Genomic DNA, 27173 nt, shown 5'->3' with positions numbered 1-27173 from the left:
ATCAAGATCAGGTGGTCAGATTTGCTGACTTGGTTGACACGTGTCATTGGTTCCCAGCTGTGCAGATCGATGCTCATGCTGTTGATCACTGGAATGTCTGGTCGAAACTGGATTATTTACAGCCTGCTGCCATATAGCTAGATAATTGCTGACTGCGGCATAAAACTAAATTCACTCAATAAACAGTAATTTTGAGCTAATGATTAGAAAACCTATGTTTATTGTTAACGGAACTCTGTTATATGGTCATAAACATGTTACGTGTCTGCAAACTGTCTGTAAACCTGCTTCTTCATGTACGATGCTGCAACGATGCTGCAACCTAGCATGAAGTGAAGCGGATGCACTTCAACACCGGTGCTCATAAAATAGCTTAGTTACTGATTGTATCAGAGTTGTCAGTGCATTGATATGTGACACAAACCCGAAACCATCTATGCATACATCATTAACCCTATACTTTCTTGTGCTATCAGAACAAAAAGACTGTCTATTTATAGCGTGTATGTGAGGCTGTGGTGACTGTACTCCTCCAGCAAGTCATCACATGCTATTTCCAGGCAATGGTATCTCATGCATTTCATGGCACATTAACAAAGTTTAGTTCAGTTGAAATGATAGACCATGAGCTTATTTTATAGTCAATAAACTAAAAGCAGCATACTTTTGTATTTAAGTAAGATGTGAACTTTGAAGTGTTTTCTTTCATGTATTATTGAAGTCACTACTACAATTATTGGTCTCTTGGGGTACTACATCTTTTATATACTAGAAAAAGTTGTGGCATTTTAAAGTAAATTGTAGGTTGTCATATATTAATATGAAACAACCAGTGCTCCTTTACATGGAGGCTATGTAACGACCTTCCATGTAGTACGATTTATATTTTTATGTAACAAGTCAATGTTTGGGTGTCACACGAGCAAAAGCGAAATGGTATTATATGGAAGCAAGTTTAGTATTCTGTTTATTACCCTAGAAACATACTTGATAGAAATTGCCTACAAGGTGATTACTCTCATAATAGTTTTCCGCCTGTCAAGCAAGGTGTCAAACTTTGCATTAGCATTATGACGTCATGATTAGCCTTTATGACGTCATACATCTAGTGGTATTACACTAGTGTAATATTGCCTTAAAAATATTACACTGCAGTATCTTCCATGGGCGAGTGTTAATTTGTATGATTAGGTTTTCAGTGGTCTTAAGTATTCATTTTGTAATTTTACCAGATATTTGCACACTACATCCATATGATAGAACTGAGCATCTGCAAGTCCGACTAAATTGACTTTTTATCCTTGGACGTTACCCAGACAACTGTTACCAAGCGACAAAACAAGATTTCTTCTGTCAGCTGTTTTCCATCTGTCAAACCATCACCTTCCCCTTCCTCTAAATGTGTCTACCTCTCATGCCCCAGCCAGGATGCTATGTCCTGCACAAGTAATGTTTAGTGTTGTACTGGGAAGGAGTATTCTGATGAATTAATTGAAGGATATGTCTATTTGTCTTGCAGATATTTTATGGATAGATTTACGCTCATTGAATCTTCATGAATTCATAAGTTGTCCTGTACTCTTGCTGTGATTATTTTTTCTAATTTTGGGCTGGTTTTGTGAATGATAGTGAAACGTCATATTTATCCCTTGAACTATTTAAGGCTAACGTCCTTGGTTGCCCATATCCAATATAGACTAGAATTGATGAAGACAATCCAAACAGTTTTCGAATTTAGGGAATTATATTTTGTTGATAGTATGTTAAATGCAAGACATTGTGTAGTGAAGACTTGACCATAAGAAGATGATAAGAAAATGGAGTTCATTTTGTTCTGTGTTTTCCACAGTGATGCTGTGGTGTGTGGACAGACTGAAATGGTTAAAAGTAGTCAGTGTACAGGTGAAAAATAAGGAAAGATAGAATATTAGTTCAAAAGAATACCCAGTCTTGACTATCATCAGAAGTTTTGTATGAAAGCAAAATAGCTGTGAAAATTATATGAATGGATGAGCTAAAATGTATTGTTGTTGTATTAAGTGCCCTGTTGAAACGAGTGACCAACTTTTTGACGTATCTATGAGTATTGTCTTTTGAGACCCCACCGTACAGAAAGCCTGGAGTGTTTTTTTTGTGTAAATTATCTAAGAATTCTAGTCGTGTGTTACTGTGAATGCTGTAAAGCTGAAGTGTTATGAAGGTGGCTCAAAGACAAAATAGTAACTTTCTTTCAATGAAGGACATTATTTGTGAAAATATAGTGGATTAGAAGTGTCAGTCATTATAGAAAGCTCAGACAGGCAGAATAACTTGAAACCATAAACCCTTTTATGGACAACAGCGTCTTTATTGTTGCAAGGTTTCAGGGCTACTTCTTGCTCCTTCATCAGGTCAGTAATCAGGTCCCAAGAAGCCATGAACCTGCATAAACTGAGTGTGTAAAGAGAGTAAAGCATGGCTGTATACAAGAAAACAGGATCCCAGGAGTGCTCACCCTTGGTATGCGAGATCCCTGTGGGAATATTGTAGTTACGCCCCCACATCTGTTTCCCACATCAAGGCAGTACAAGAAGTGGGTAAGCTGCTGCCTCTTCTATCACTGAAGCACAATCCGTCAGTGAACCCTACAGTGTACCCTTTGTCCTATCTCAAACACTAGGAGCACAAAGCATTGCAAAGTGCTGTCCTGACAGTTTGTTAGATTGTAAGGCAAAGGTTTTCCTATCTGTACTCAGCAGTACATGAACACGTTCTTGCATCATGAAGTTACCCAGATAAGTTGTCCCCTTGTCTCATTCCTTGCTTGATAATTGCTATGTTCATGAGAACTGCTGAAGGTTGAGGTTGAAGTTTAGAATGGCTTCCTTAGGTCATGAAGTAGCCAAGAGGTTTAAGGATTCACTTATCTTTCAGAAGCTTTGGAATCTTTTCTCTATAAGTATCCCTTTTGCACTGCATTGTGTTTGACCCACACTGGAATTGCAGAGGTAAACTCTTTGAAGTGTGCATATCTTAACAAAATTTCACAGCAGTAGACATATTTCACTGCTTTGGCAATATTTGTGTCAGTACTGAAATGTACTTTTGTGACATTTTCCACATAAAAACATTAAACACATATAATATTTCTAATATGTTGAATATGTGTAAATCTCCAGGAAACTGGACCATGAATATTTCCATAAAGAAATATTATTGCCTGAAGTTAGGGAGCAGTACACATGTATGAAAATATTGCTGTACAGATATTCTGTATTCACATCTAACCATGACGACATGATTTACATGTGTTTATGACTGCCAAAGATGGGACGTGATATACTCACCTTTTTGTAAACACCTGATAACATTGCCATCATAGTGGTTCATAAACACATTTTCAAGAAATACACTGAAACGTACAACCAATTATAGTAGAGAATCTTCAGAATTTGGAAAAGGTCTTGACACTTAAGTTTGGTCATATGGCATGAAACTGACCTCCAGTTTGGCACAAACTGAGAAGTACCTGAGACTGGTTGCATTTGTTACCAAGGCAGGAGGGAACAAGGATGCATGCAGTGGAATCCTGACCGATTTAACCAGCATTATAGTATTGTTATGTCATATGTTTTGGCAGGTTTGATTTATGACTGGTAGTATTGTTTGACCATAATATAAATTCTTTATCACATGCTTGCCATAAAAGGTGACTATGCTTGTCGTAAGAGGCGACTAACGGGATCGGGTGGTCAGGCTCACTGACTTGGTTGACTCATGTCATCGGTTCCCAATTGCGCAGATCGATGCTCATGTTGTTGATCACTGGATTGTCTGGTCCAGACTCGATTATTTACAGACCGTCGCCATATAGCTGGAATATTGCTAAGTGCGACGTAAAACTAAACTCACTCACTCACTCACTCTTTTACATTCCTCTTGTCTTGGGTCGAGACAACACAGCCATGTTATTTTCCCCTCATGTCCAGAATGACTTTAAATCTGTTAGCTGAACATAATGCATCTATCATTCTTACCCAAAGAACCAATCAAGCAGGTGTTCCATCAAATATCCTTGAAATCATTTTGAAATGACATCTGCAATAAAGTACATTGTGATTGGTTTGCCAGTTTCCTCATTTTCAGAAATATCTGGGTATTTAGGTCAGGTTAACTGAATGCTATTTTTATTTAGAGTCCATGACCGGCAGATTAAGTTAACTCATTATTTGATGTATTTGTGTACCATATTTGGAAACACCCCTTCCTTAAACCACCTACATCTCAGGATGGAGATTACCAGCAACAGATTGGTTCTAGGGTCTGCTTCATATAAAGCCAGTTCCTGTTCATGCATGCTCTCTGTACCTAGGGCCTGACCTCAGTCAAGTTCAGATGTGTAAAATGTGCCTCCCTGCAAATACTACTGTGGTCCCACATCTGGGACATCTTCACCCCTCCCTCCCTCCCTCCCTCCCTCTGTCCCTCCCTCCCTCCGTCTGCCATGAGGTGCCACTATATTCTGTACAGCCAAATGTCTAACATTTCCACTGACCCACCCTTCAGACCTTTCAACATGGACAGCAGCAGAAGACGTATTGATGACTGCTTCATCACCACCACCAGCTGATGTTACCTCTTCTCACTACATTATGTATCTTATTGCAAACATTCTTGATGTGCTGAAATACGTTCCACACACATTTCTTTTGGCAGTAGGTTTTGTTGGGTCAGGATCTGACATTTGACATTCCAGCTAACATGTCCCGTACAAACCATCAAACCATTTTCAGGTCATAACTCACCAAAATTCTATATTATTTGGAGTACCTTCCATACTCCCAAATGTTGCAATCTTTGCTTAAAAGGCCTCTAAGCACAAGGATCTGAATCACAGATTGGACAATAATATTAAAAATCTGGACTTTTACGCAATTGTACATTGCTTTTATGTGTTATGATCAACATATATTTAAAGTTGGTGAAGAGATGAATATTTTTTAAAGTTTTACCACTACACTCATTACAAAAAATACATGAGGGGTGACACTTGCTTTGCAAATAAAAACTGAAAAAAACCCACACAATCTGACTATTTCAGTGTGTGGTTCATTCAACCCTTACATTTTTCACACCCACAAAAAAAATTGTCCTGGGATATTCTGTGATGCCATCATGTTATTGCAGAAAGACAGTGTCATAAATATCATTGCAGACAAATGCCAACAATATCAGATTTAGGTCAGTGTATCCTGAGAGAGACACATATACACAGATGTCTGCTTAGAATTCGTGTGGCACCCAACAGAGATGATGTGATAAAATACAACTCTTCACTAGACAACTGTGGAATCAGAAATGAATTCTTGATCTGTGAAGGACTGGACAAAACAGGATTCCAGAATACAGCTTACTGCTGTGGCGGCCAATTTATGTCTGGGTTTGTCATTGGAACATCATCAATGTGTGAACACATCTGTGAAACAACTCATATTGGTTTATCCACATGTGTGAGAAGCATTCACATGTCTTGTGTCTCTGGTGCCAGCTAATAAGCTTGAGACTACAAGAGAAACTGATGCATGGGCTTCTTGCTGTGTGACATCATCTGAGATATCTTTGTCTGAAACAACAGGTACCATTTCCGGTCAGATCAGTGGATGAACAGTGTAAACCACTGGATGCACACAAAGAGTCAGAGTTGAGCAGGAGTGATTTTAACACTCTACTTGATGTCAGTTAAAAGGCAGATGCTATGCTATTGCTCGTCACAGATGGCAATACAATTTTCAGCTCTACATTTCAGGATTTGATCGACTTATGGATAGGTCAGTGTCCTGACAACTGCAAAATACAGTTAGAAATTTTATTGTATTGAAGATTCTTGAACAATACAATCATGTGGGTTTGTTTCAACAGACTGCTGATCAAATCCCTTCTCATGTTTTATAATACTTCTTTTAACATGGTAATATGTGATTGGCCTTCTTCCGGTATATGATATTCATGGGGTATATAAGGACACACCATATGAGACCTCAAGGTCTCTTGTCATGGTACAATAATCAATCTATTATACTCGTTCAGCTTTCTTTTCACTCATTCTTATTAGGTCGAACCAATGTTATTTTTTGTATTTACTCATGCACCAGTTGTATTTTTTCAATAAAAATTCTCTAAATAAAAATTAATTTTACACGTCAAAAACAAAATCATATGTATTTATTGGCCCAAAATGTAAACTTACAAGAAAAAAATGTTTTCATAGTTTTTTGCTCCATTGTTAGAAGTAAAATATTTAGAAGGAATATTACTTTGACTGGTGATTTTATTTGATTATTTTATTCTCTCCAGGCTTTTGGGGGTTTTTTTGGACATAAATCCATAAAACAAGAAATATAATTGGTCTGGCCTAAGATACAACGAGTAAGTGAGTGAGTTTAGTTTTACGCCGCACTCAGCAATATTCCAGCTATATGGCGCCGGTCTGTAAATAATCGAGTCTGGACCAGACAATCCAGTGATCAACAACATAAGCATCGATCTGCGCAATTGGGAACCGATGACATGTGTCAACCAAATCAGCGAGCCTGACCACCCGATCCCGTTAGTCGCCTCTTACGACAAGCGTAGTCGCCTTTTATGGCAAGCATGGGTTGCTGAAGGCCTATTCTACCCACGTGTCACCTAAGATACAAAGCACACAGAATACATGTTTACCATTTGTGGATTCTTGAGATATATTTACTCTGAACAATATAGATTTACTGTTTGTATGAAAAGGTGCTTCTTTCCCAGAAATAATGTAGTTGCATTTGACAAGTTATGGCAGATGGGTGTTGTCCTGTTCCTTAGGAACAGCAGTTGTATTATTAAAGAGAACAGACTGATGCAGTCTTCCTATATCAGCCACATCTTACATACAGTCATGACTCATCCAGCATTGCAATGCCACAGTCAATCTCCCTCGAAAACTACATCACCTCTGTCTAAGAAAACATTCTCAAACACAGATTTAGAAAGGTGTATACATCTGTGTTATTGACAATGCATATCACCTGGGAACTGGTTTCAGTTGGCATGATATCCATTGCTTAAAGTCCAGCATTGTTGTTTTCATCCCATGTAATTTCACACTGATGTCTGCATGTTTGTCTGTATTGTGTTTCTTTGTATTTTGATGAGAGGAGTGTCTGAAAATGTCATGGGAAAACTGTTCCAGTTTCTGAAAAACATACAACACTGTTGACCTTGTAGAATGTTAGTCTTCCCAAGAAAACTAAGGCTGTGAGCATGAAGGAACATTTAGGATTGGCTGTGATGAACAAGATCTGTGGTATGGTAGCTGAAAGATATTTGGCAGTGGTTCTGGAAACGTTGAGGGCCTGTGTTTGATTCCGTTCATGAGAATAACCCATATTGAAATGTCAGTGATTTATAAATATCTTTGATTGAAGTGTAGAAGCTCAAGAACACTGTCTCCTCTCTGAAGTATGAGTGAGTGAGTTTAATTTTACACCGCACTCAGCAATATTCCAGCCATATGGGGACAGTCTGTAAATAATCGAGTCTGGACCAGACAATCCAGAGATCAACTGCATGAGCATCGAGCAGCACAATTGGGAACCGATGACATGTGCTTCCCAAGTCAGCGAGCCTGACCACCTGATCTCGTTAGGTGCCTCTTACGACAAGCATAGTCGCCTTTTATGGCAAGCATGGATTGCTTAAGGTTTATTCTACCGCGGACCTTCACGGGACGCTCTGAATTATGAATACTTGAATAATGAATGTATGTATATTGATAAAGAGAGTGTTCATTTGCTGAATGGGCTGAACTTTAATGGTGCTGCCAGTAGACATGCTGACCCTTTCTGAGAAACACTTGCAGGGAGTCATCCTGGTTCTTTCCCTTAATGTTCATGACTAAATTGCCTTTTATACCAAATGGACAAGATTGATTATTCTCTCATATCAGCCTTCTGAGTTTACCTCACTGTAGACATAAATGTCCCAAGAATGTTCTCCTTTTCTTCCTCCATGTTCCTGGAGATCCCCAAGTCTGATTCTGCTTCTTGGTCTATACATCTTCAGTATCAGCTGGCAGAACAGGAACACTCCTGACATAGCTCTCTCACAACCAGAACAAGCCAAACATGACACCATCTGATAAGCTCACATGTTTCCCTGGTTCACTTATTGCCACCATATGCATATGTCATATCGTCACAAGGTTGATTATCTTTAATTAGGTAAGGTTCTTTTGATGTGATGCACCTTGGCAAAGATTCTTATTTCTGCGTGGCTCCAGGATCATTTAGATTTGCATTTAGTATTAAAAGTAATAATTGTAAGACCATAGGGATGAAACTTCTCAACATTCTTACAAGAAATAGAAAAACTTACTTTTGAACAAAATTTACAGTTGGGTGAACATGAACAAATCCCTGTCTAACCTTGAAACTTTCGATGTTACAATGGACATACACACAGACAGAGTCCAATTAGCTTTGTTTATACCTCAGTTATGTAACTATTTTTAAAGTGAGTCACTTCTATTTAACATTTAGTACAGCCAGTTAATGATGGACAGACCAGAAGTGTGTTTCGCAAATCATACATGATACTTTAAAAAGTTGTAACAAAATCTGATGGGTTTTCTTTAGAGTTTTCTTTAGAGTCTGCTAAAACAAACTGCAGGCACATATGAAGAAGTCGGTACATGGACAAGGCATTTTGTACTCAATGTTGACGGAACTGAGCACTGTTCATGCTTCACTAATTGTAAAATTGCATACTTGTCAGTCTTCCTGCATCTCCTTGTCCCTATCAAAGGTCTACATATGGTGTGAGCTCATGTGTTGAGGTCTTTATGACTACTTTATGATCTATGAATGTCTCCATGATGTCAGGCCTTGCTTGAGGATGGGATTTCATAGTCTTCTGTTCAGGAAAAGAATGACCTTCCATGAACCCAATAATATTGAAGTGGCTGACCTTGCAGTCTGTTTCTTAGACTTGCACAAGTCTCTAAGGTAATAATTAAAAAAAAATATAAAAGGCTTTGGGCCTTACAATTACTGTCCTTGAAGCAAGACTATCTATTTGTTAACACTGTATACATCATGACTGTATAATTTATCTTGGCATATGTGATATTGTATTTAGGTAAGAATTAATTTAAGGTATTGAGAACACTTCTTTGAAGTAAATGTTGGAAAACGGTTCAGTTCAGTGTGTAGAGGAAGCTGAATGGTGCTGATCAGCAGTTTTTATTAACTGCTTTTAAGAGCTTGTTGCATACAAAAACTACTCTGTCTCATTGTTTGGATAAAGTTAATACATTGTTGACAGTGCGCAAAATAAGATGTCTCAGCATTCTTTCAGACAATCATGCAAGAAAACTAACTGATGCTGCAAGTGTTAAATTTGACAGTGACTTTAGTTCACTTCACAGTATTTTGTTCGTTTCACATTCTGTGATTAAATATGATCACCTTCAGCCCATTAACTCAGAGTTCAGAGTGATATGATACTGAAATTTATCATTCCAAACTGTGTTCCTGAGGAGATATCATCGTTTTGACAATAGATATTGTACAATGCACAGACAATGCTGATGTGATGAGCCTTATGACCTCACAATGCTGTGATATCACTGTACTGCAATGCCCTTGGCATCACTGTGATGTACGCACTAATGAAGTGTGATTTTTTTAACAATAAGTAGAATCTCACCCTCATGTCATTTGTTATCATACATATCAACACTCACAGATAAATGTAAAAATATGCTTTGATATGTGTAACTTTATATCTACTCGTGGTGATATGTTTGGTATCAAAAGACATGAGGGTGAGATTCTCTCTATATGTGCATTTGCTGACTGGATATTTTCATGTTGTTAAACAGGATACAGCTGGAAAACCGCTTCACAGCATTATGTTATTTACTTTCAACCTACACTGCAGCAGAATTGACTTTCTGGTGAAATCAGTGTCGGCTTAAAAACAGGCTCACCTGTTCTCCCCGTTTAAACTTTGATAAGGCGACTGGCAACACTTCCCCAGTGAGTCAGTGTCTGCCTGGCTATCAGGAGATGTAGTTGAATTGAAACAGGGTGAGATTTGTGGCTAGTGTGGGAGGATGATGTTAGCTTATGTGCAGATAGATGCACTTTCAGGGAGGGAGAGCTTTGTTAGCAGATCAGAATATAGATAGTAACTTTGTGAGTGGGAGAGCCAAGTACATGTGCACAACAGAGGGATGTCAAAGCCATGTGGATGCATCATTGTAGGATGAGGGTGGATGCATATTGTGCGTGCGTGCGTGCGTGCGTGCGTGGGGCGGTGAAGGAGGAAGATTGTGTATTTGCATTTAGTGCATTTCATGATGAATGGTATACCAAATGAAAGTGCATGCATGCACTTTTTGAGAGGCACATATAAGTAAACACACCTCAGCTCCATGGAAATGTTTAAATGTGAATGTGTGTATGTAAATCATAGATGACAGATATTTGGACTTTATGTAGTTTATTGAGTGGAAGAAACCAGTCTTTCTGCCTTTTTGTGTGTGGTGGGACTGATATTTATGCTGCTCTACCTGTGCTTTACGAAGGATAAATAGAAAGAAGTGGGGAAAGGGAGTTGCAGTACTTGCCTGTCAGCTCACACATTTGGGGATTTGGGGGTAAGAGGACACATGAGTAATACTTCAATGGAAATGGAACAGACTGTCCATGTCAGTTGTCTAGCATTTCAACTTAGTCAGCATATATTGCCTCATTTAATGTGTGTAGGTGGCGGAAATTAACTTTTAATATCTGTACACAGCCCTCTGTATTGTTTTTCTCCAGGGAAAACATATTTTTTTTGTACACTTCATGGGAAAGGGGTATATCATCCATGGTATGAGTAGCAGTCATTTGGGACTTGTACTGAGTTTCAGATGTATGTGTCACTAATTAATGTTTCCTATTGCATCACCTCAAAACTATTGCCACTCAAAGAGTTTCCTCAAATCTACCCAAGATTGTAGCTGTATGTTAGCTTGACATAAAAATCAATGAGATGTTACTTTGGACGTGTCTGTGGTACGCATACCAACCTGATTAAGTGGTAAAAATAAGTACTTTGAGTGAAAATTACACCATTCTAACTTAATTGATTAAGTCTCTGAAGAGTTCTTTTTATTGTTAACTTCAGCTAGTCCTTTTGTAAAACACCGCAGTTTTAATCAGAACAGTTTGGAATAATGACAGAAAACACTTAATAACATTTAACAGAGATTTGATTCTTTTCCAAAATTTCACTGTTTTTATTGTATGAATTATTAAAACTGTTTTGACAGCCTATGACAGTATATGAAGAAGTAAAAGTAATACATCTTTGCCTGCTCCGGAAATATCTGTTTTCTCTCCAATGTCCTCCTCCTACGTCATAATAGCCACTTAAACATGCATGTTCAGCGAATTTGAAACAATAGAAGCGACTGGGCTTCTGACAAGGCAATGTATCCACCGTCATACCATGTGTGTGGGATTATTTGCCATCTAAAAGAACAATTTGCTCTTTCACTTTAAGAATCGCTTTAGATAGTAGTTCTTGTCTTATGTTCAACATAGAAACATATATGGTGGAATGCTGTGGTCACGATTTCTTGTAGCCAACCTTTGTGTTGGTATTAGTGAGAGGTTATGGGATACAGGACGATGACTAAGAGGTTTTCTCCAGCTGTGTTGTAGGCAGCTGTAACAAAAGGTTGAACAATGTAATACAGGAGGATCTTATCTGTGTTGATTTCCTACTTACTATTTGTAGGTTCTGTGGGAAATGTCAAAGTGCCAAGACCACTGCTACCTATGTTGTAATGCTGAAGTCATTATTGTGAATGAAAGTTGTTAAATGTCCATATTGTTTTATATGCTGAAAGTATTCTTATCATAGGATATTTGTATAGCACACATATCCTCCCAACCAGTACATGCTCAAGGCACTGGTTTTTCCCTCAGTCACTGGATGTCAATCTTAACAGCACATCGTATTATCAGTCTCAACTCCCTGGGGTGTATCCAACTCTTACAACCCCAAGTTTTTGCTGCTTTCTCATCCTTTGGATTTTTTGTTATCAATCAAAAAGTAAGGTGATCTAAGTACGAAAGTGATTGTTATTTCTATGCTGTAGCATAGGATTACAGTCCTTATAATGACAGTCACAGATTCAGTTTAATTCCTTCTTGTGCCAAGCAAGAGCATGCCAAACAGTAGCGTGCCAAGCAATAGCGTGCCAACTCCATGGGGTTAGAACTGATAGCCGACAACCTCTGTTGGTCACCTCTGGAGACAACAGGTGGTCAGACTCAGTGACTTGCACAACCTCAACGATTTAATCGTAGTTGCTAGAATACTAGACTAAACTACAGCAATATGATTCCACTAGAAATTCTATGAAATTTGTAGAAGATCCATTAGAATTTGGATCTGTAAACAAAGACCCATATTTTCGTTGATTAAATACATTTTCCAACTTCACTTTCCTTACATTCATCAAATTTAATGACATATTTGAACTGGAATCATCGTAACTACCAAACTATTTTTTAGCAAAAATGTCTCTCAGGAATCTGAAGCAGATTTTCGATTCCTTGGTGGTTTCAAGTGTTTAGATGACTTCTAATTTTATGATAAGCAACTGATTTTCTTCCATGAAACTACTAATTGCAAGAATTTGGGGTTGGCATCTCTGAACTTGGATCATGGTATAACTGTACCCCGAGAACATGGGTCATTCATAAAATCAGTGTTGTGTGGTCAAGACCCGATTAACACAGTTGACGTTTTCCCCATTTTACACAACCCTCTCAGTAATGCTGTAGCCCTTAGTGAAGAAGTTGACGTTTATCACAGGTTTTGAATCTCCTCTCTTACTGGAGAATGTAGATCCTTGTTTCTATGTAAACATTAATTTGTGGGAAACTGAGTGTTAATTTGTGGGAAACTGAGTGTTGGCCTACTGTCAGCTGTATACAAGCATCTGTCAGCGGTATACATGCATCTGTCAGCTTCACCTTCCTTTCCTCACACAGATTCTTCCTAAGAAAGATGATGTTGTATAAACTGCCTCCTTACATCCTCTCAATCTAGTCATACCTTGCCAGTCATAATAAAGCCAGCACTGAGTGAACATATTGCACATGTTTGCAAACAAATAATTTTCAGTCATTAATCGGTCTTGCACTTGTGGTGGGGTAGCCTAGTGGTTAAAGCACGTGGACCTGAGTTCGATTCCCCACATGAGTACAGTGTGTAGAGCGCATTTCTGGTGTTCGGCACTGTGATATTGCTGGAATGTTGCTAAAAGCACATAAAAGTCACTCATTTATTCGCTCTTGTACTTGATAACCCTTCTGTGAAACAGTCAGTTAACCATGACTGTTTTTACCAAACTTCTACAGTCTGTTCACTCTAAACCTCATGATGCAGACAACAAAGCATTAGTTGGAAACAGAGGAATCATGAAATGGAGTTATTGGTAATTCAGGCATAGCAGAATCAACACAACAATGTAGCATTTGAATATTAAAGAGTTTTATGTGGAGGAAATATACTAAACTGTGTAGCCGCTTCTTTAGTGGTGATCTAGACAGTTGTGAAGTGGAGGTGTGTCTGAGTTTTTAGGTTAACTGTTAATGGACAAGAATGCCTTGAATGATCCTTGTAGGCACTGGCAAATGGCTTGTGCTGCAATGAATAATTGCCCAGTAATAGTCACAACTTCAGCGGTCGAGTTGAAAATCTGGAACCAAACTGAATAATGGAGACATATTTGTGCAGATGCTTACTGAAAAATATCATTTATGATATAAAACATCAGTTTCCATCCGTTCAGCCTGACTTCTTCTAGAATGCTGATTACAAATATATATATATATATATATATATATATATATGTTAAAATGTTAAAATGTTTGCTAGTCACACCGAAGATCAGAATTTGATTCCTCATATGGGTACGTTGTGTGAAGCCCATTTCAGGTGTCCCCTGCCAAAATATTTGCTGGAATATTACTAAAACCAGACTCACTCACTCACTCTATATCTAATAAGTGGAACACTAATCCTCAACCCTAACACTCACTAGACAAAGTGAATATAGTATGTGTTTGTTTACTAAACTTGGTGTATTGGTTGTTTCAGCAAAGAGATGTGAGAGGAAGAGAAAGAGAAAGAGGTGATTTAGATCCTAAACGATGTGGAGCTGGCTGCGAGACTGGAGGAAACTGCAGATGCACTGGAGAAAAAGGTTCCAGGGTGAGTAGATCATGCACAGAAACAAAAGGCTTCGAGAGTTTTTATTTTAATTACATATATATCAATGTATGATGTAAGGCCCATCCTACCGCCCGAGACGGTCCGGAAGGTCTAAATTACAGCTGGTCAGTCTGATGGTCTGGTTTCAGATGTTCCTGAGTCAATTCACCCTATCTTGGTGCCTGGTCTGGTTAAATCCATATTCAGCTGGTAGCATTTTGAAGTCACCAGCCCTGATGTCTGCTTGGGTTTTTGACTTATTTCATACACTGCATATGCAGATGGTAGCTGGATAGCTGGAACTTGACTGAATGTGGGAGGAATGTAAAGAACAGAACAAATGTAAAGGAACATGTTTGTAACGAGATATGTGCCTTGTTCCAAATGTCACACTGTTTACAATCATGAGAATGATGTGACTTTTCTTGATCCCCAGTGAAAAAGTTCACTATGAGGTTCAAAGTGTTATAATAGAAAATGATGTGGACAATTTGTTGTCAAGGGTATAAATTGGACTGGCGATTGAAGGAAAACAAACAGTTTGCAAACAAATATCGTCGCCTGGAATGACTTTAGGTGCTTCTTAGAGAAGAAATAGCATATATTTTCCTGGTGAGAGAAAATGGGTTGCAACATCTATAAGGAATAATCTCTGCTTCAGTGATTTTTTCTTAGTATCAAAATAAGAAATGAAATTGCAGTAATCTTTTTGGGGTTGCTGTTTTCAATGTTCACCAAGGTCCATCTTGATGCTGGCTGTGATTAGCATAGCATCCATTAAGGCTGATATCAAAACTTGATTTATGGGCACAAATTTCCAGGGTATGACCTATGAAAATATTTGAGGGAACTACATGACAGAGTGCATTTCAGCATGCATGTCATGTGAGATGAATGAGTGTGGCAGCTGCTTGTTAGATACACCCTCTCCTTTTCCTCAACTCCATGAGAGGGCAGGAACACAGGAATATTTCACAGTAATCTGCACAGAAAACTGCACCCATAACCCTTCATTAAACATCCTTTGAAATGATGCCTTGGTGTTTGGGACAGAGATCTGAACACACTTTAATGTATTCATTCAAGTAGAACAATCCTGAAAATGGTTAAAGATGTAAATTTCAGACACTTCACTAACATCACTTGCTTATAAATCAAACATAACACACCTTTAGTAAGTGGAATTAGTGGTGCTAATATCAACGCAATAAATATTGGCCAATATGATGGCAGAAAGATTAATTAGGAGATACCCCTTTCACTGACCGTAGAAGCAAACCTCTGTCTGTCTCACAGTCCCAGAACTACAGTATTTTCCTTACTGTTCAGCCCTCCCTGCAATGCCAAAGCCTTAAATGAACCAAGTCTAGATTGTCTAAAGGTTCTGATCTCTGTTATCCCTGGGGCTCCTTTTCAGTTTATATGGGTTAGTTTGTTACTATTAAAATTATATATAGCATCAAGTCTCGTTAATCTGACATCTGTTTATCTAACAGTTGGCTTTATCCAATGCTTTTGTTGGTATCAAATTGATTAAGCATAATTTAGTCTCAATTATTTAGTCTGACATTCTCGTTAATCCGATAATTTGCTGTGAAATGAATGATGTTGGATTAACAAGACTTGACTGTAGTGTACCTCAGGGTATGTGACACTAGCAAAAGGTCAATCCTATCCCTTTTTCCACATCCCAGTGACTTAGTGAAGACATAGTGAATTTGCCACACAGCTTGTATATCGTGTTTTGTTGATGGGAAAGATAACTCCCCAGCCCACATCTTACAGAATGCTTCATATTTTGGGTGGAGTAGCTGTAACAGCTCACAGCATCAAAGTCTTGGATTTCATTCCCAAGATGAGGGCAATATGTAAAAACCATTTACATAGAGTCCATCAGTATGATCTTAACTAAATACTCACTCACTAAATACATTCTCACTCACTCACTCACTCACTCACTCACTCACTCACTCACTCACTCACTCACTCACTCACTCACTCACTCGGTATGCTGTTCTTTCTGCATGTCTTGAAACCAGGTGAACCATCCATTGCCCTGAGAGATGCAGGCAGTAATTACCTAGAGGGAGCTAGCACAAAACAAACACAGTAATCTCCAAACATCAACTCCCTCCCTATCCTAGCCACATGACAGTGTTTAGGCAGGGATACCACACATCCTCACAGCAACAAATATAAATATACCACTAATGGTGGGGAGGCCCCTGAATCAGACTGGTCTGAGTAGCTATACTAGAATATCCCGGTTTAAACCTTCAGGCCCTGTCTGAACAGATAGATTCCTACTCTCTTTATCTATTTCAGTGTCATGAGCTAATAAGTAACAGATTCCTTCTGTTCTAGTGTAAAAATTCCTTCTGAGTAAATACCCTCTTGTGACTTCTGAAGTTAGTCATAGAGACCTTGATTTGTGTAATACTTTATTGATGTTGAATAAAGGAACTGAGGCTTCAGTGCTTGAAGAGGTACTGATGGACTGGTTATTGCAACACCATCTAATGTGGGGTGTGAATGAGTGTAGTCAGTTTACTGAGATACCTAGACCTCTGCATTATGCTTCTTTCCGGGGAAATCAGCTTGGAATAATTTGCGAATGCCTCATGCTTGTCCAAAATGTTGGCCACAGATCTGGACTGAGTTTTTGTGGTCCCAGTACACAAAATGTTTGTTGTGGTGTGACATTCGTAAGACTGATAAATCATGGAGCTATGACACTGGAATTACAACAGGTCTTCATGTTGCAAACATATTATAGATAAGGACCCGGACTATGATAGCAAATAATATGTTTGGAATACTGCTGACTGCTGCCTCCAAACACTCGATATCTCTCTTCCACACAGGTATCAGACCCTGAGTCCTGTTTCACAAAGCTCTCATAAGTCTAAGATCCGTAACTTTTCATACGTTTTCTCCTAACATTCGTACCTCCCAAACTATAACAAAGGGATTGTGGTAGCTATGAGAAAAGTTATGAGATCTTAGGCTTATGAGAGCTTTGTAAAACAGGGGTCTGATCAGTGTGCATTGCTCGCATGTAAAAGAAATGAAGTCATAGTCAAGACCCCTCCATGGAAAGGATTCTGCAATATTTTCTCTAACATTTCCCTGTTATAAAACTGCAAGTGTATCAGTGTTGCCAGTTGATTATCATCCAATCTCCCTTCAACTCTCTGCACTCACTACCATGCCAGAAACCAGCAGCCTTTTTCCTTCTTTATCAGATGACCTTAGAATGGCTCTCTGTTTAAATAATCTATTTCCAGATTTTGCTACCTATCGTATTGTTCCTTTTTTCTAAATTCAAATACTTCATTGACGTTTATTCCTTGCTCTTTGGTTGTAATGTTAAAATATTGTTTCACTGGTGCTTAAAATTGTCAGTGTTTGGAGAATTGTTGTGGAAAATACAATTTCATTGATAAGAGATAAAACTGTGAACCAAATGCGCTTAAAGGCACATGATTCATATCTATATCCAAAGGTTTACCAGTTGATATTTATCTTCCATGATTCATGCCAAGACATGATTATTCATTTGCCCTTGTAACTTCCCAAAACTCAGACATAAAGCTTTGATGGCCTTTTCCAGAACTGAAGCATATGTTTATGTCACACCCAATTCCTGCCCTGCCCTCAATATGCTTTCCCTCCTGACCAGGGTTTCCTTTCACAAAGCACTAGCATGATCATAAGTCACTAATTTAACCTTAGTCCATTGTTAAGGATTGGGAGTTAGGGTTAATCTTAGTAAAGGTTGCTTCGTGAAAAGAGCCCCTGATCTGTATTGCTGCAGTTGAGCACTGTACAGTCATGTCCAATTGCCCTTGTTTCTTTGAGTCACTGTCTATCTGGCATCAGATGCTTTGAAGATTTTCCCCATCATCAACTCTGCTGGTCCGTCTCTGATCCGTCTCAGTGTAAGCCAGATCCACCCAAATGACCCACAACAGAAATAAAGATACAAAACAGCTGTTGAGTAACCTCTGTGGCTTAATCTGTCTTCATTAACATGATTAACATCAAATCAGTCTTGACGTGTAATTGTAATTCTTTGGCTCTGGGACTTGTACCAAGTCACCTGTCTGGTGATGGTTGAGTATTATTTGTCCTGATACTCATGAGTAAGCAGAAAGCAGATTTTTGTGACATTCTTTGAAGATTGAATTTAAAAGATAAGCCACATCTACTGACAAACGTTTATGAATAGTCTGTGTCACATCCCTTTCTGCAATGCTACAGCCTTAAATGAAGCAAATCTAGATTTCTTCAGGTTTTGAATCTCCCTTCTCACCAGAGGTCCTTTTCAATATAAAGTATGAGAAGACTATTAAACAGCATTGGCCCCTTCCTCATTGTGGCTAGAACAAGGATCAGTAGTCATTAAAGTCATTAAACTCTCATGCTGGGACTTTTGCCGGTAAAGTTAGCATTTGTACAAGTCACTGAGATGAAATAAAAGTGACGTGGCTCTTTAATGGCATCAATGGCAAGACTAGTCATAGGTACATGAGAGGAATTAGCTGCTGTGCTATGACTGATGGTATTTCCTATGCTAACTCACACAGACCGGATATCATCTTGCCATGTCTTGTTATAACCGCAGACAGGAAACACTGTACATTTATGCCCCTTCCTATTTGCTGGTGGTAGCCGGAGGAAATACCTTAGTATGATTTATATGCATTGTTATTCTTGTATGTGTTGAAAATATCAACAGAATCTCTTTAATTAATAATGTGCCATTGTTGCCGAAAGGGAATAAAGGCCTGTAACTAAGAATCAAAGCTTTTGAACAAAAGTTTTTGAAAAATAGGTTATTGATATATGTTATCATCTATGTATATTTATATAACATTGTATCTTTATGTTTATATTTGTAGTGTATAGAATATTGCCACTGATCCTTAATGGCACGTCATGCAATATATATCTTATCTATCTTATCTATCTATCTTATCTATCTAGAAATATTGGTGGACTGATTGAATTGCCTTTGTAAGTGTTTATCATAGATGGCAGGATGTGCAGTACTTTTTGCCCGAGTCTGATCTCATCATTATTTGATAATGAAAACTGAACACCCGATGAAGATATAATTTGAACTGTACAGTGGAAACTGCTCTAAAGCAGAACTTTTTGTGATTATGGAAATCATTTTTCTCACCTTAACTAGGTGGATCAAACCATGTAAATATTTGGTACAGAGATTATCTTACTTTCTCTTGATGTTTCCAAGACACCAAGGATCTCTTTGGTATTCCGAAACAGTTCTTTTTTTTATTGGAATATATGGTCTCTCAAGCATTTGGACTTCTGGACCTTCTTTCACAAAGCATAATGGTGATTGTAATTCACTAAGGTAACCTTAGTACAGTGTTAAAAAATGGGAGTTGAGGTTGACCTTAGTAAAGGTTGCTTTGTGAAAGGAGACCCTGAACTTTGAGGGGCATGTCCACTGAAAGAATATACAGGTCATAGATGAACTACCAGATGAGATGTTGCTGGATCATTATTGAAATATCAAAATTTTGAAGACTTACCATTATTATTTCAGTATTCATGATTGGCTTTATGCATGAAGAATTTTACCAGACTTTCAATTTCTCAATTGGATTCCAGGGTGCACCAGGAGCTATTGGTCCATCTGGTCCGCAAGGTAACCAAGGCTTCCCTGGACCCGAAGGCCTTCCTGGACCCAAGGGTATGAAGGGTGACATTGGCCCCAATGGACCAATCGGAGAAAAGGGAGCCAGGGTAAGTCGAGTCCTTCTGATTGGTGGTCTTGCAAGGAGCATCTAAGTTCATTATGGCAACACAAAATTTCACAATTTTACTATACACTACAACCTGCCTTTTCTAACCTTTACATACTTGCGCAAGACAATCAACAATTCCCAAGTACTATGACATTATGTGTTGGGTTAATAAATATATCATTGGAACCATTTCGAAAATTATTCAGTAAAGATTACATGACACACAGGCAAGCAAAGTCAGTATCAGTTCAGTTTTTGTAAGTGTTGATGTGAATCAGAACTGTAAAGTCAGGACAATTAATGACGTTGTGTCACATATGAATAAATGCAAGAATGACAAAATGGAAAGCAAAGGTTTATATTTAATGGTTATGTGGAATGAGTATATATATATATATATATTCAAGACTCCTCCCACCATTATGGTGAGGAATAAGTCATCTGTAGGAGAACAGCTTAGTGCTGTTTTCAGACAGCCTGACAACCTCACTGACTACATGTCCGCATTCCATGGTAGATACCACTTCTCTGGAATCCTGTCCTTCTGTTACCATAGCAACCTCTGTACCCAGTTGCCATTTGTAACAGAGAATTTGCAAGAAATGACACAACACAATTCAGACTTGTTCAGCAAAACATGCTTGATACCTTGACCTAACTTCTTCACCAAAATGGACAAACCTAAATTGCCCATTTCAACAGAATTGTCCATAATCAAAATCGAACTTGGTAGTTTTGTGGAGTTTATTGTCTTAATCTGAGTTAGATTAACTTTGGTATTAAGATTAAGTATTTTGTCACTCAATTTTGAATATCTTTGCTTTACAATAGAAAGTTTTGCAAGTAATTTCATTCGTAGGGAAAGGGATTCCTAGCATGAATTTTGAAATATGTTTAAAAGTTTATTGTGTCTACAAGCAAAGATTTTAAAGGACATCTGGCTCCACAGAAGTAAATGTCAAAAGCATTTCAGCAATTGGATTTTATGGTATCTACCATTAACATAGCTAAATTACTCCCAACCATCTCTAGATTTGATGTTATGGTCTGAGTCTCAAAAGTGTATACGTAACTGAAATGTAAATCCAGATTTTAATTTGATGTTATATACATTACAGTAATTTAAAACTAGGCCCTGAGTGTTTGGCACAATCTGTACCCAGCAGAATGCATAAACTAAAGAGAGCAGAGCCAGGGAAGTGGTGAATGCTTTAGCTAAGACTGGAACCACAGTATAAGGCCTGGCAGCACCTGATTTATTCCTACACAGCATCATGTATATATATACCTCTGACCTACATCTCTGGCCGCCACCCATGAGTTAGTCCTGGAACACTAAGACTACTTACCTCTGTGTCGTCTTTATTTGGGAACAGACAGACAGCATTAGACTGGCCATTTGTAGTGAAGAACTATCTCTAGATAGCTTTAGAATGGCTTCATGCTGCCATTTTGAGGGATCTATTATCTACAGACAGCTTTAGAATGGCTTCATACTGACATTTGTGGGGATTGACTATCTACAGACAGCTTTAGAATGGCTTCATGTTGCCATTTGTAAGGATGTACTACAGACAGTATCAGACTGGAGTCATGTTGCTATTTGTAGGAAACAACTATCTACAGACAGTATTAGACTGGAGTCATGTTGCTATTTGTAGGAAACAACTATCTACAGACAGTATCAGACTGGAGTCATGTTGCTATTTGTAGGACACAACTTTCTACAGACAGTATTAGACTGGATACAGTCATGATGGTTACAGTCATGACATAACAGTGCTAATGCCTCTGTCGCAATGTGATTAGACCTTGCCTGACTCGTGGAAAATAATATGAGAGTCATCACACTGTGGGCAGTTTCTATCCATTTATGTTTCTAGAGTAATAAACAGAATAATAAACTCGCATCCATGAAATACCATTTTTATCTGGCTTGTGCAAAATTTAGCATCTAGGTCACTGTCACTCATTTGATACCAATCATCAGTTCATTAAATAAAATTGGTATCGCACAGAAGGTCATTTAGTATCCTCTATGCACGGATGAACTTGAAAATATCTTAATAGGAAGAACTAACCTAGAACATGCTCTAGAATTTTCATTTCTAAAATTTGTTTTAAAAAGTTGTCTATCTCCCATATTGCCCCTCAATTTAAACAGCTCTGCACCTGTTGAGTGGGCAATGTGTGTAGACTATAGACAAAGAGAGTAGTTTATCTTTTGTAAAATAATGAGTAAACAAAGATCCTAGACAGCCATTTACTGTATGGAATCTTGCCAAATCAGTAGCTCAAGCAAAACAACCTCCTTTATCCTTCATTTCAAACTTCAAGACCTTATCTTCGTGGACCAATGAGCTGATTTAGGCATGATGTACTAAGTCTCCCCAATTTAAACTCACATCAAAAACACTTGCATGTATTCCAGTGAAATGACACCATTCTGCACGTCTCTATAGGGTGAGAAAATTCTGAGGAATTGGGACTTTCCTGTTGGTATCTACTCTTTGGAAAGGGGCTTGATCACTTTTGACACAATGCCTTCCCTTTGCTCTTGTATAATATTTGCAGACCAGCCGAAATTTTAGTGTTTGATTTAATTATTGTTTTAAATATGAAGACAATGAATGTGCAAATGTGACCAAACTAGAATCTACTGACATGGATCACAATAGTATAGTGATTGACATGAGAGCTATGAAACAAACATGTAGACAAGGGTTGTCGGTGCCTGGCGATGGGGACTTATGGCTTAAAGATAAGACAGACTTTAGTATAACTCTATCCGTCAGATACAATAAGAAGAAAGGAATGGGTTTCTGACAAATTTCAGCCCATGGTTTGTTGGAGGACAGCATATCTGAGAGTCCTGCTGTTGGCGTGACCAAACCTTGTAAGACTTCATGGCATGCTAAATATGCTATGATATGGGTTGACTGTTTGATAACAAATGTTTTATATCTCTCCACAGGGAAAGATGGGGTCACCTGGTTTCTCTGGCATCAACGGTATTCCTGTAAGTATATGCTGTAGTACAAATTACGGGTTGAATGAAGATTGTTACCACTATCAAACATAGGGAATGGTTATCTTTTTTTGTTTCAGTTTTAGTAATAAGAGCCTAGACTACCTCTGAAAGCAGCAAGGCACAGGTTTAATCTTGCTTATCACAGACTGCCACTAAAACAGGGGATCACCATGGGGTCGTTCATGCCAGCACTGGGTTATCTTAAAAGGATGTGTTGTCTAATCAGCTGAACTCTTGAGTTTCTACAACAGGACTCGTGAATTAACTTGGGAATTGACAAAACAATTTTTTGTGATCAGTAGTTCCGATTCATTTAACTTCAGTTAATCCCACCAGTTAATCTGTATTCAAAATGTGCTAATGCTTGGATTTTGAGATCAATGGATCCAAAGCTGGTAACATAATGTGCATTTTCATACTTGGATATATAACAGCAAGCGACATGAGAAACAGGTATAGAAACATTTATAGTGAGTGAGTGAGTATAGTTTTACACCACACTCAGCAATATTCCAGCTATATGGATGGAAACAGTTATAATATCAAGCAAAGGAATCTTTGTTGGGAAATATTTCACAGGATGTGACCTCCTTCAAGATGGTACACACCAAGCCTTTCTGTGACTCAATGACATTGTAATGTGAACTGCAGTAGTAGCAGAAGGGCAATTATTGGCAATATGTTCTTTGTGCTTGATGACTGGGCAGCCCTGCCCTGTTCCCACATGCTTCTAGTTCCCTGACACCCTTCAGACTGGTCCTCACATTCCAAGACAAGTCTGCTGCTGTAGTGCATTGACCCAGACACTCAAGTTGAAAATGGACCAGATTCTTCCAGAAAATGTGATCAAGTTCAAGGAGCATGTTGGCTCACAAGATGTATTTATACAGATTTGTTCTCAGTTGAGTCACAAAAAACAGATCCTTGTGGACAAATTGGATGCACATGTTCTGTAAGGATTCCTCATGGCAAACCGAAGAGCATTGAAAGATGGGTCAGCTATGAGCGTCTTTTGTGTAGGCCTCCTTCAATCTTGATGACTAGAGAATGACTGTTTCTTACACTTTCAAGGAAGTTGAACAGTCTTTGCCACAAACTTATATTATATGACAATATTAGTATATTCAAGTAATATCTTCAGATTTGTTGAAGCAGAGCATACTTGAGGGCTGAATTATGACCTGTTCATTCAGTGACTTGTTGGCACTAGCTAATTTAAAGAGACAACTATAAAATTATTAAACAGGAGTTATTTCAATTTTTGGTGGTCGTCAAGCAGATCAAATTTCTCCATCAACCAACAGCATCCATTTGCTGTATATTACTTTCCAGCATATGTAGAGGGATGAATGAACTGAGTAGAACATACCCAGCAAGCCTGGCTGCATGATATGCTATAACAATAAACACATGAAGCATAAATGTCAGCTTTCAGACCTGTGTAATTGATAAAACACACTTGGTGCTAACTTACAGCTCAAGTCTTGTGCATGACAAATGGCTTCCGTTATGGCTGGAACAATCTGCCCTGCAGGGCTTACTTCTTGCTGAAACTAAATGAATAGAGTTTTTGTTTCCTAATGACCCATCAGTGTCACAAGAAGCTACACAACTTCACGGTGAATTAAAACAATTTTATGATCAAATTCAGCTATATCTGCTTGATCAGCAAGGCTAGACTACCTTTCTTTCGAAATTCTCTGCTGGACAAACTAGACAAAAGTATTACAGATGGGGCTTGTATTATCTGTCATACAGACACTGAAGCAAATATATCCAGGAAAGCCCATGCAAGTGTAGCCTAGATTTCCACAGCTTGGAGAAAGTCTCAGGGCTTCTTTTCGTTATATTTTATATTTTATTTTTTTTCATTTATATTTTAACTATGAACACTATTTTTCTGTAAAATGTGTTAATTTCTGAAACTAGTTGTTAGTCGAGGGTATGTTATATTAGTTATTAAAGAAAATGTAAACTAGGACATTGAGACACACTTGTTATACCTCAGTAATCCTACTTAGATGAATTTGAAAATTACCAATCCTAAACTCATTTTGAATTTATGTTTCTAGGGATTCCCTGGCCCACCTGGACCTCGAGGTGCTACTGGTCTGGATGGTTGCAATGGAACTCAGGTATGTACTGGACAGATGTTAATTGATGTTGCTTATATTCCTCATGCTGTTCTGTTGATCCAATCAAAAACCGTTTCAGTATATGCTCTCATGATGCAGCTGAAAACAGGTATGTATTAATAATAACAGCTTTGATGTTCCCCATGCCATCTGATGGATGCAGCTGAAAACAGGTACATAGAATTAATATACAGCTTCTATTCTGAAACTGAGTTTCAGTTTCATTATCATCTCCACTGAAAGGTAATGTAGTTTTTCATGAGCTTAGTTTATTACTCTCTGGGAACAATGAAAAGGACTTAACAATCTTGTTACCATTGCCCATACAGCTAAAGTGACTGATGTAAATATCTCGAGTTGTACAAGGTTGATACAATCGCAAAATAATGATGAAAAAAACTTTGGGACAAACCTAAGTCTGACACATCCAAGTTTGACACACGAGTGTTTTTGTGCAGATATAATTCATTCCCTAAAAACAGTTGTATTTGAGAAAGTTAATTTAACTGATGGGAATGGTCTGGGTATTAAACACAAGCTGGGAGAAGCTGGAGGAAGTGATACGGTGAGGTTTTGTTTTCAGCATAATGTTTGTGGCTTTATTTACTTTAGGAACACAGCCCTAATCTATTGGGCTGAAACAGCATAATTTCTAGGCTCGCTAACAGGGGATATGTCATCACCCACCAGATACCCATAAAACTGAGGCTTCAAGAATGCTAGCCCTGCAAAGTAAATAGGATGTACGTTCTCAGCATATGGGCCTGGGTGCGTTTGCAGCAGCGTACAGGCAACATCCCCAGTGGGGTATATTGCTGGCTTTATGGCACTGAAACTCTGTCCTATATGGAGCCAGATTGCCATCTTCTGAGACATGGGTGAGGATAAGATCACAATCACCTATATACTGGATGGACCATGCATAAAAGTAGGACTTAAGAAAAGGTTACAGGTGTTTGAAATCTTACTTTGCTTTTGTGCAATACAATGGATTAAAAAAGACATAATTTACATTTACTAAAACTCATAGACCTACTTAATTATTAACTAAATGCATAGAATTCATGAGATTTTTTCAGTAATCAGAAAAATATAGGGAATAAACTGAGTAAGGAATAGTATATATCCTTGGTTTATTCTATGTTGTCCGGAAATGTGATGCCCAGAAATAGTTTCTTTGAAACTAGATAACCATGGTTCCGTTGACCAGTTAGTTCACTGCAAATATGATGCCTTTCCTGTTCCATGAGGACATTTTTACTGGGTCAACATGGCCATAGCTGCAAGGTTAGGTACAAACACTGAACACATGTGCAAACCCAGCATGCTGCATACAGGATGAGGATCTCTTTTCCATTCTTGACGTTTCAAAATCCTTTCATGCAAAACATGCAGAGTGGAAATTCACATTCAACAGTGTACAAAACAGTGTGTCATGATACTTTCAGTTTTCATACATTGTTTCAGACAGTGTTGGAATGTCTGTTCGATTATGTTTTGTGTGCTAATAGGGATACATTGAATTTGTTCATGAAATCAAGATAAACCTTGTAGATTATTTTCAAAGTATTCATGAACCGCAGCCTTCATCAAACTAAGGAAGGTATTTCAGCAATTAGTCTGCATCAACAGATTCCCTCCATACACTTCAACACACAAGCATCTGCCACCTCCCAGCCAGTACATGTCAGATACTGTGATGATATCAAATTCCAAAATCAAGTCCTAACTCCTGGTGGAGATAAACCTGTGGAAGTGTACCTCCTGCCTCCCCTTTGTTAAGGGCAGTCCAGGGGTTCAAAAATTCCATCGCCCTGATGCTTGGGACAAGTCAGTTTTCATTTCACAGTTTTCAAATAATGGTGTCATACTAGCCCGTGGACTGCTAGATAATTTCCACTTATGGTTTCAGACTGCAAATGAACTTGGATTTCA

The 27173-nt window shown here is 38.2% G+C and overlaps 1 protein-coding gene across 1 annotated transcript in view; it reads left to right on the top strand.

The window, feature by feature from the left end:
• LOC137281811 (collagen alpha-2(IV) chain-like) overlaps window positions 1-27173 on the top strand; it is a 72257-nt gene that overhangs the window by 13475 nt on the left and 31609 nt on the right. Inside the window, exons 3-6 of the mRNA XM_067813430.1 lie at window positions 14179-14292; window positions 19936-20070; window positions 23047-23091; window positions 25176-25238. Coding sequence (XP_067669531.1) covers window positions 14179-14292; window positions 19936-20070; window positions 23047-23091; window positions 25176-25238 — 357 coding nt within the window. The remainder of the gene's footprint in view (window positions 1-14178; window positions 14293-19935; window positions 20071-23046; window positions 23092-25175; window positions 25239-27173) is intronic.

Source organism: Haliotis asinina, chromosome 4, assembly GCF_037392515.1.
Source record: "Haliotis asinina isolate JCU_RB_2024 chromosome 4, JCU_Hal_asi_v2, whole genome shotgun sequence".
Lineage (NCBI taxonomy): Eukaryota > Metazoa > Mollusca > Gastropoda > Lepetellida > Haliotidae > Haliotis > Haliotis asinina.
The sequence above is the reverse complement of the archived record's forward strand: the minus strand, read 5'-3'. Positions and strand labels throughout refer to the sequence as shown.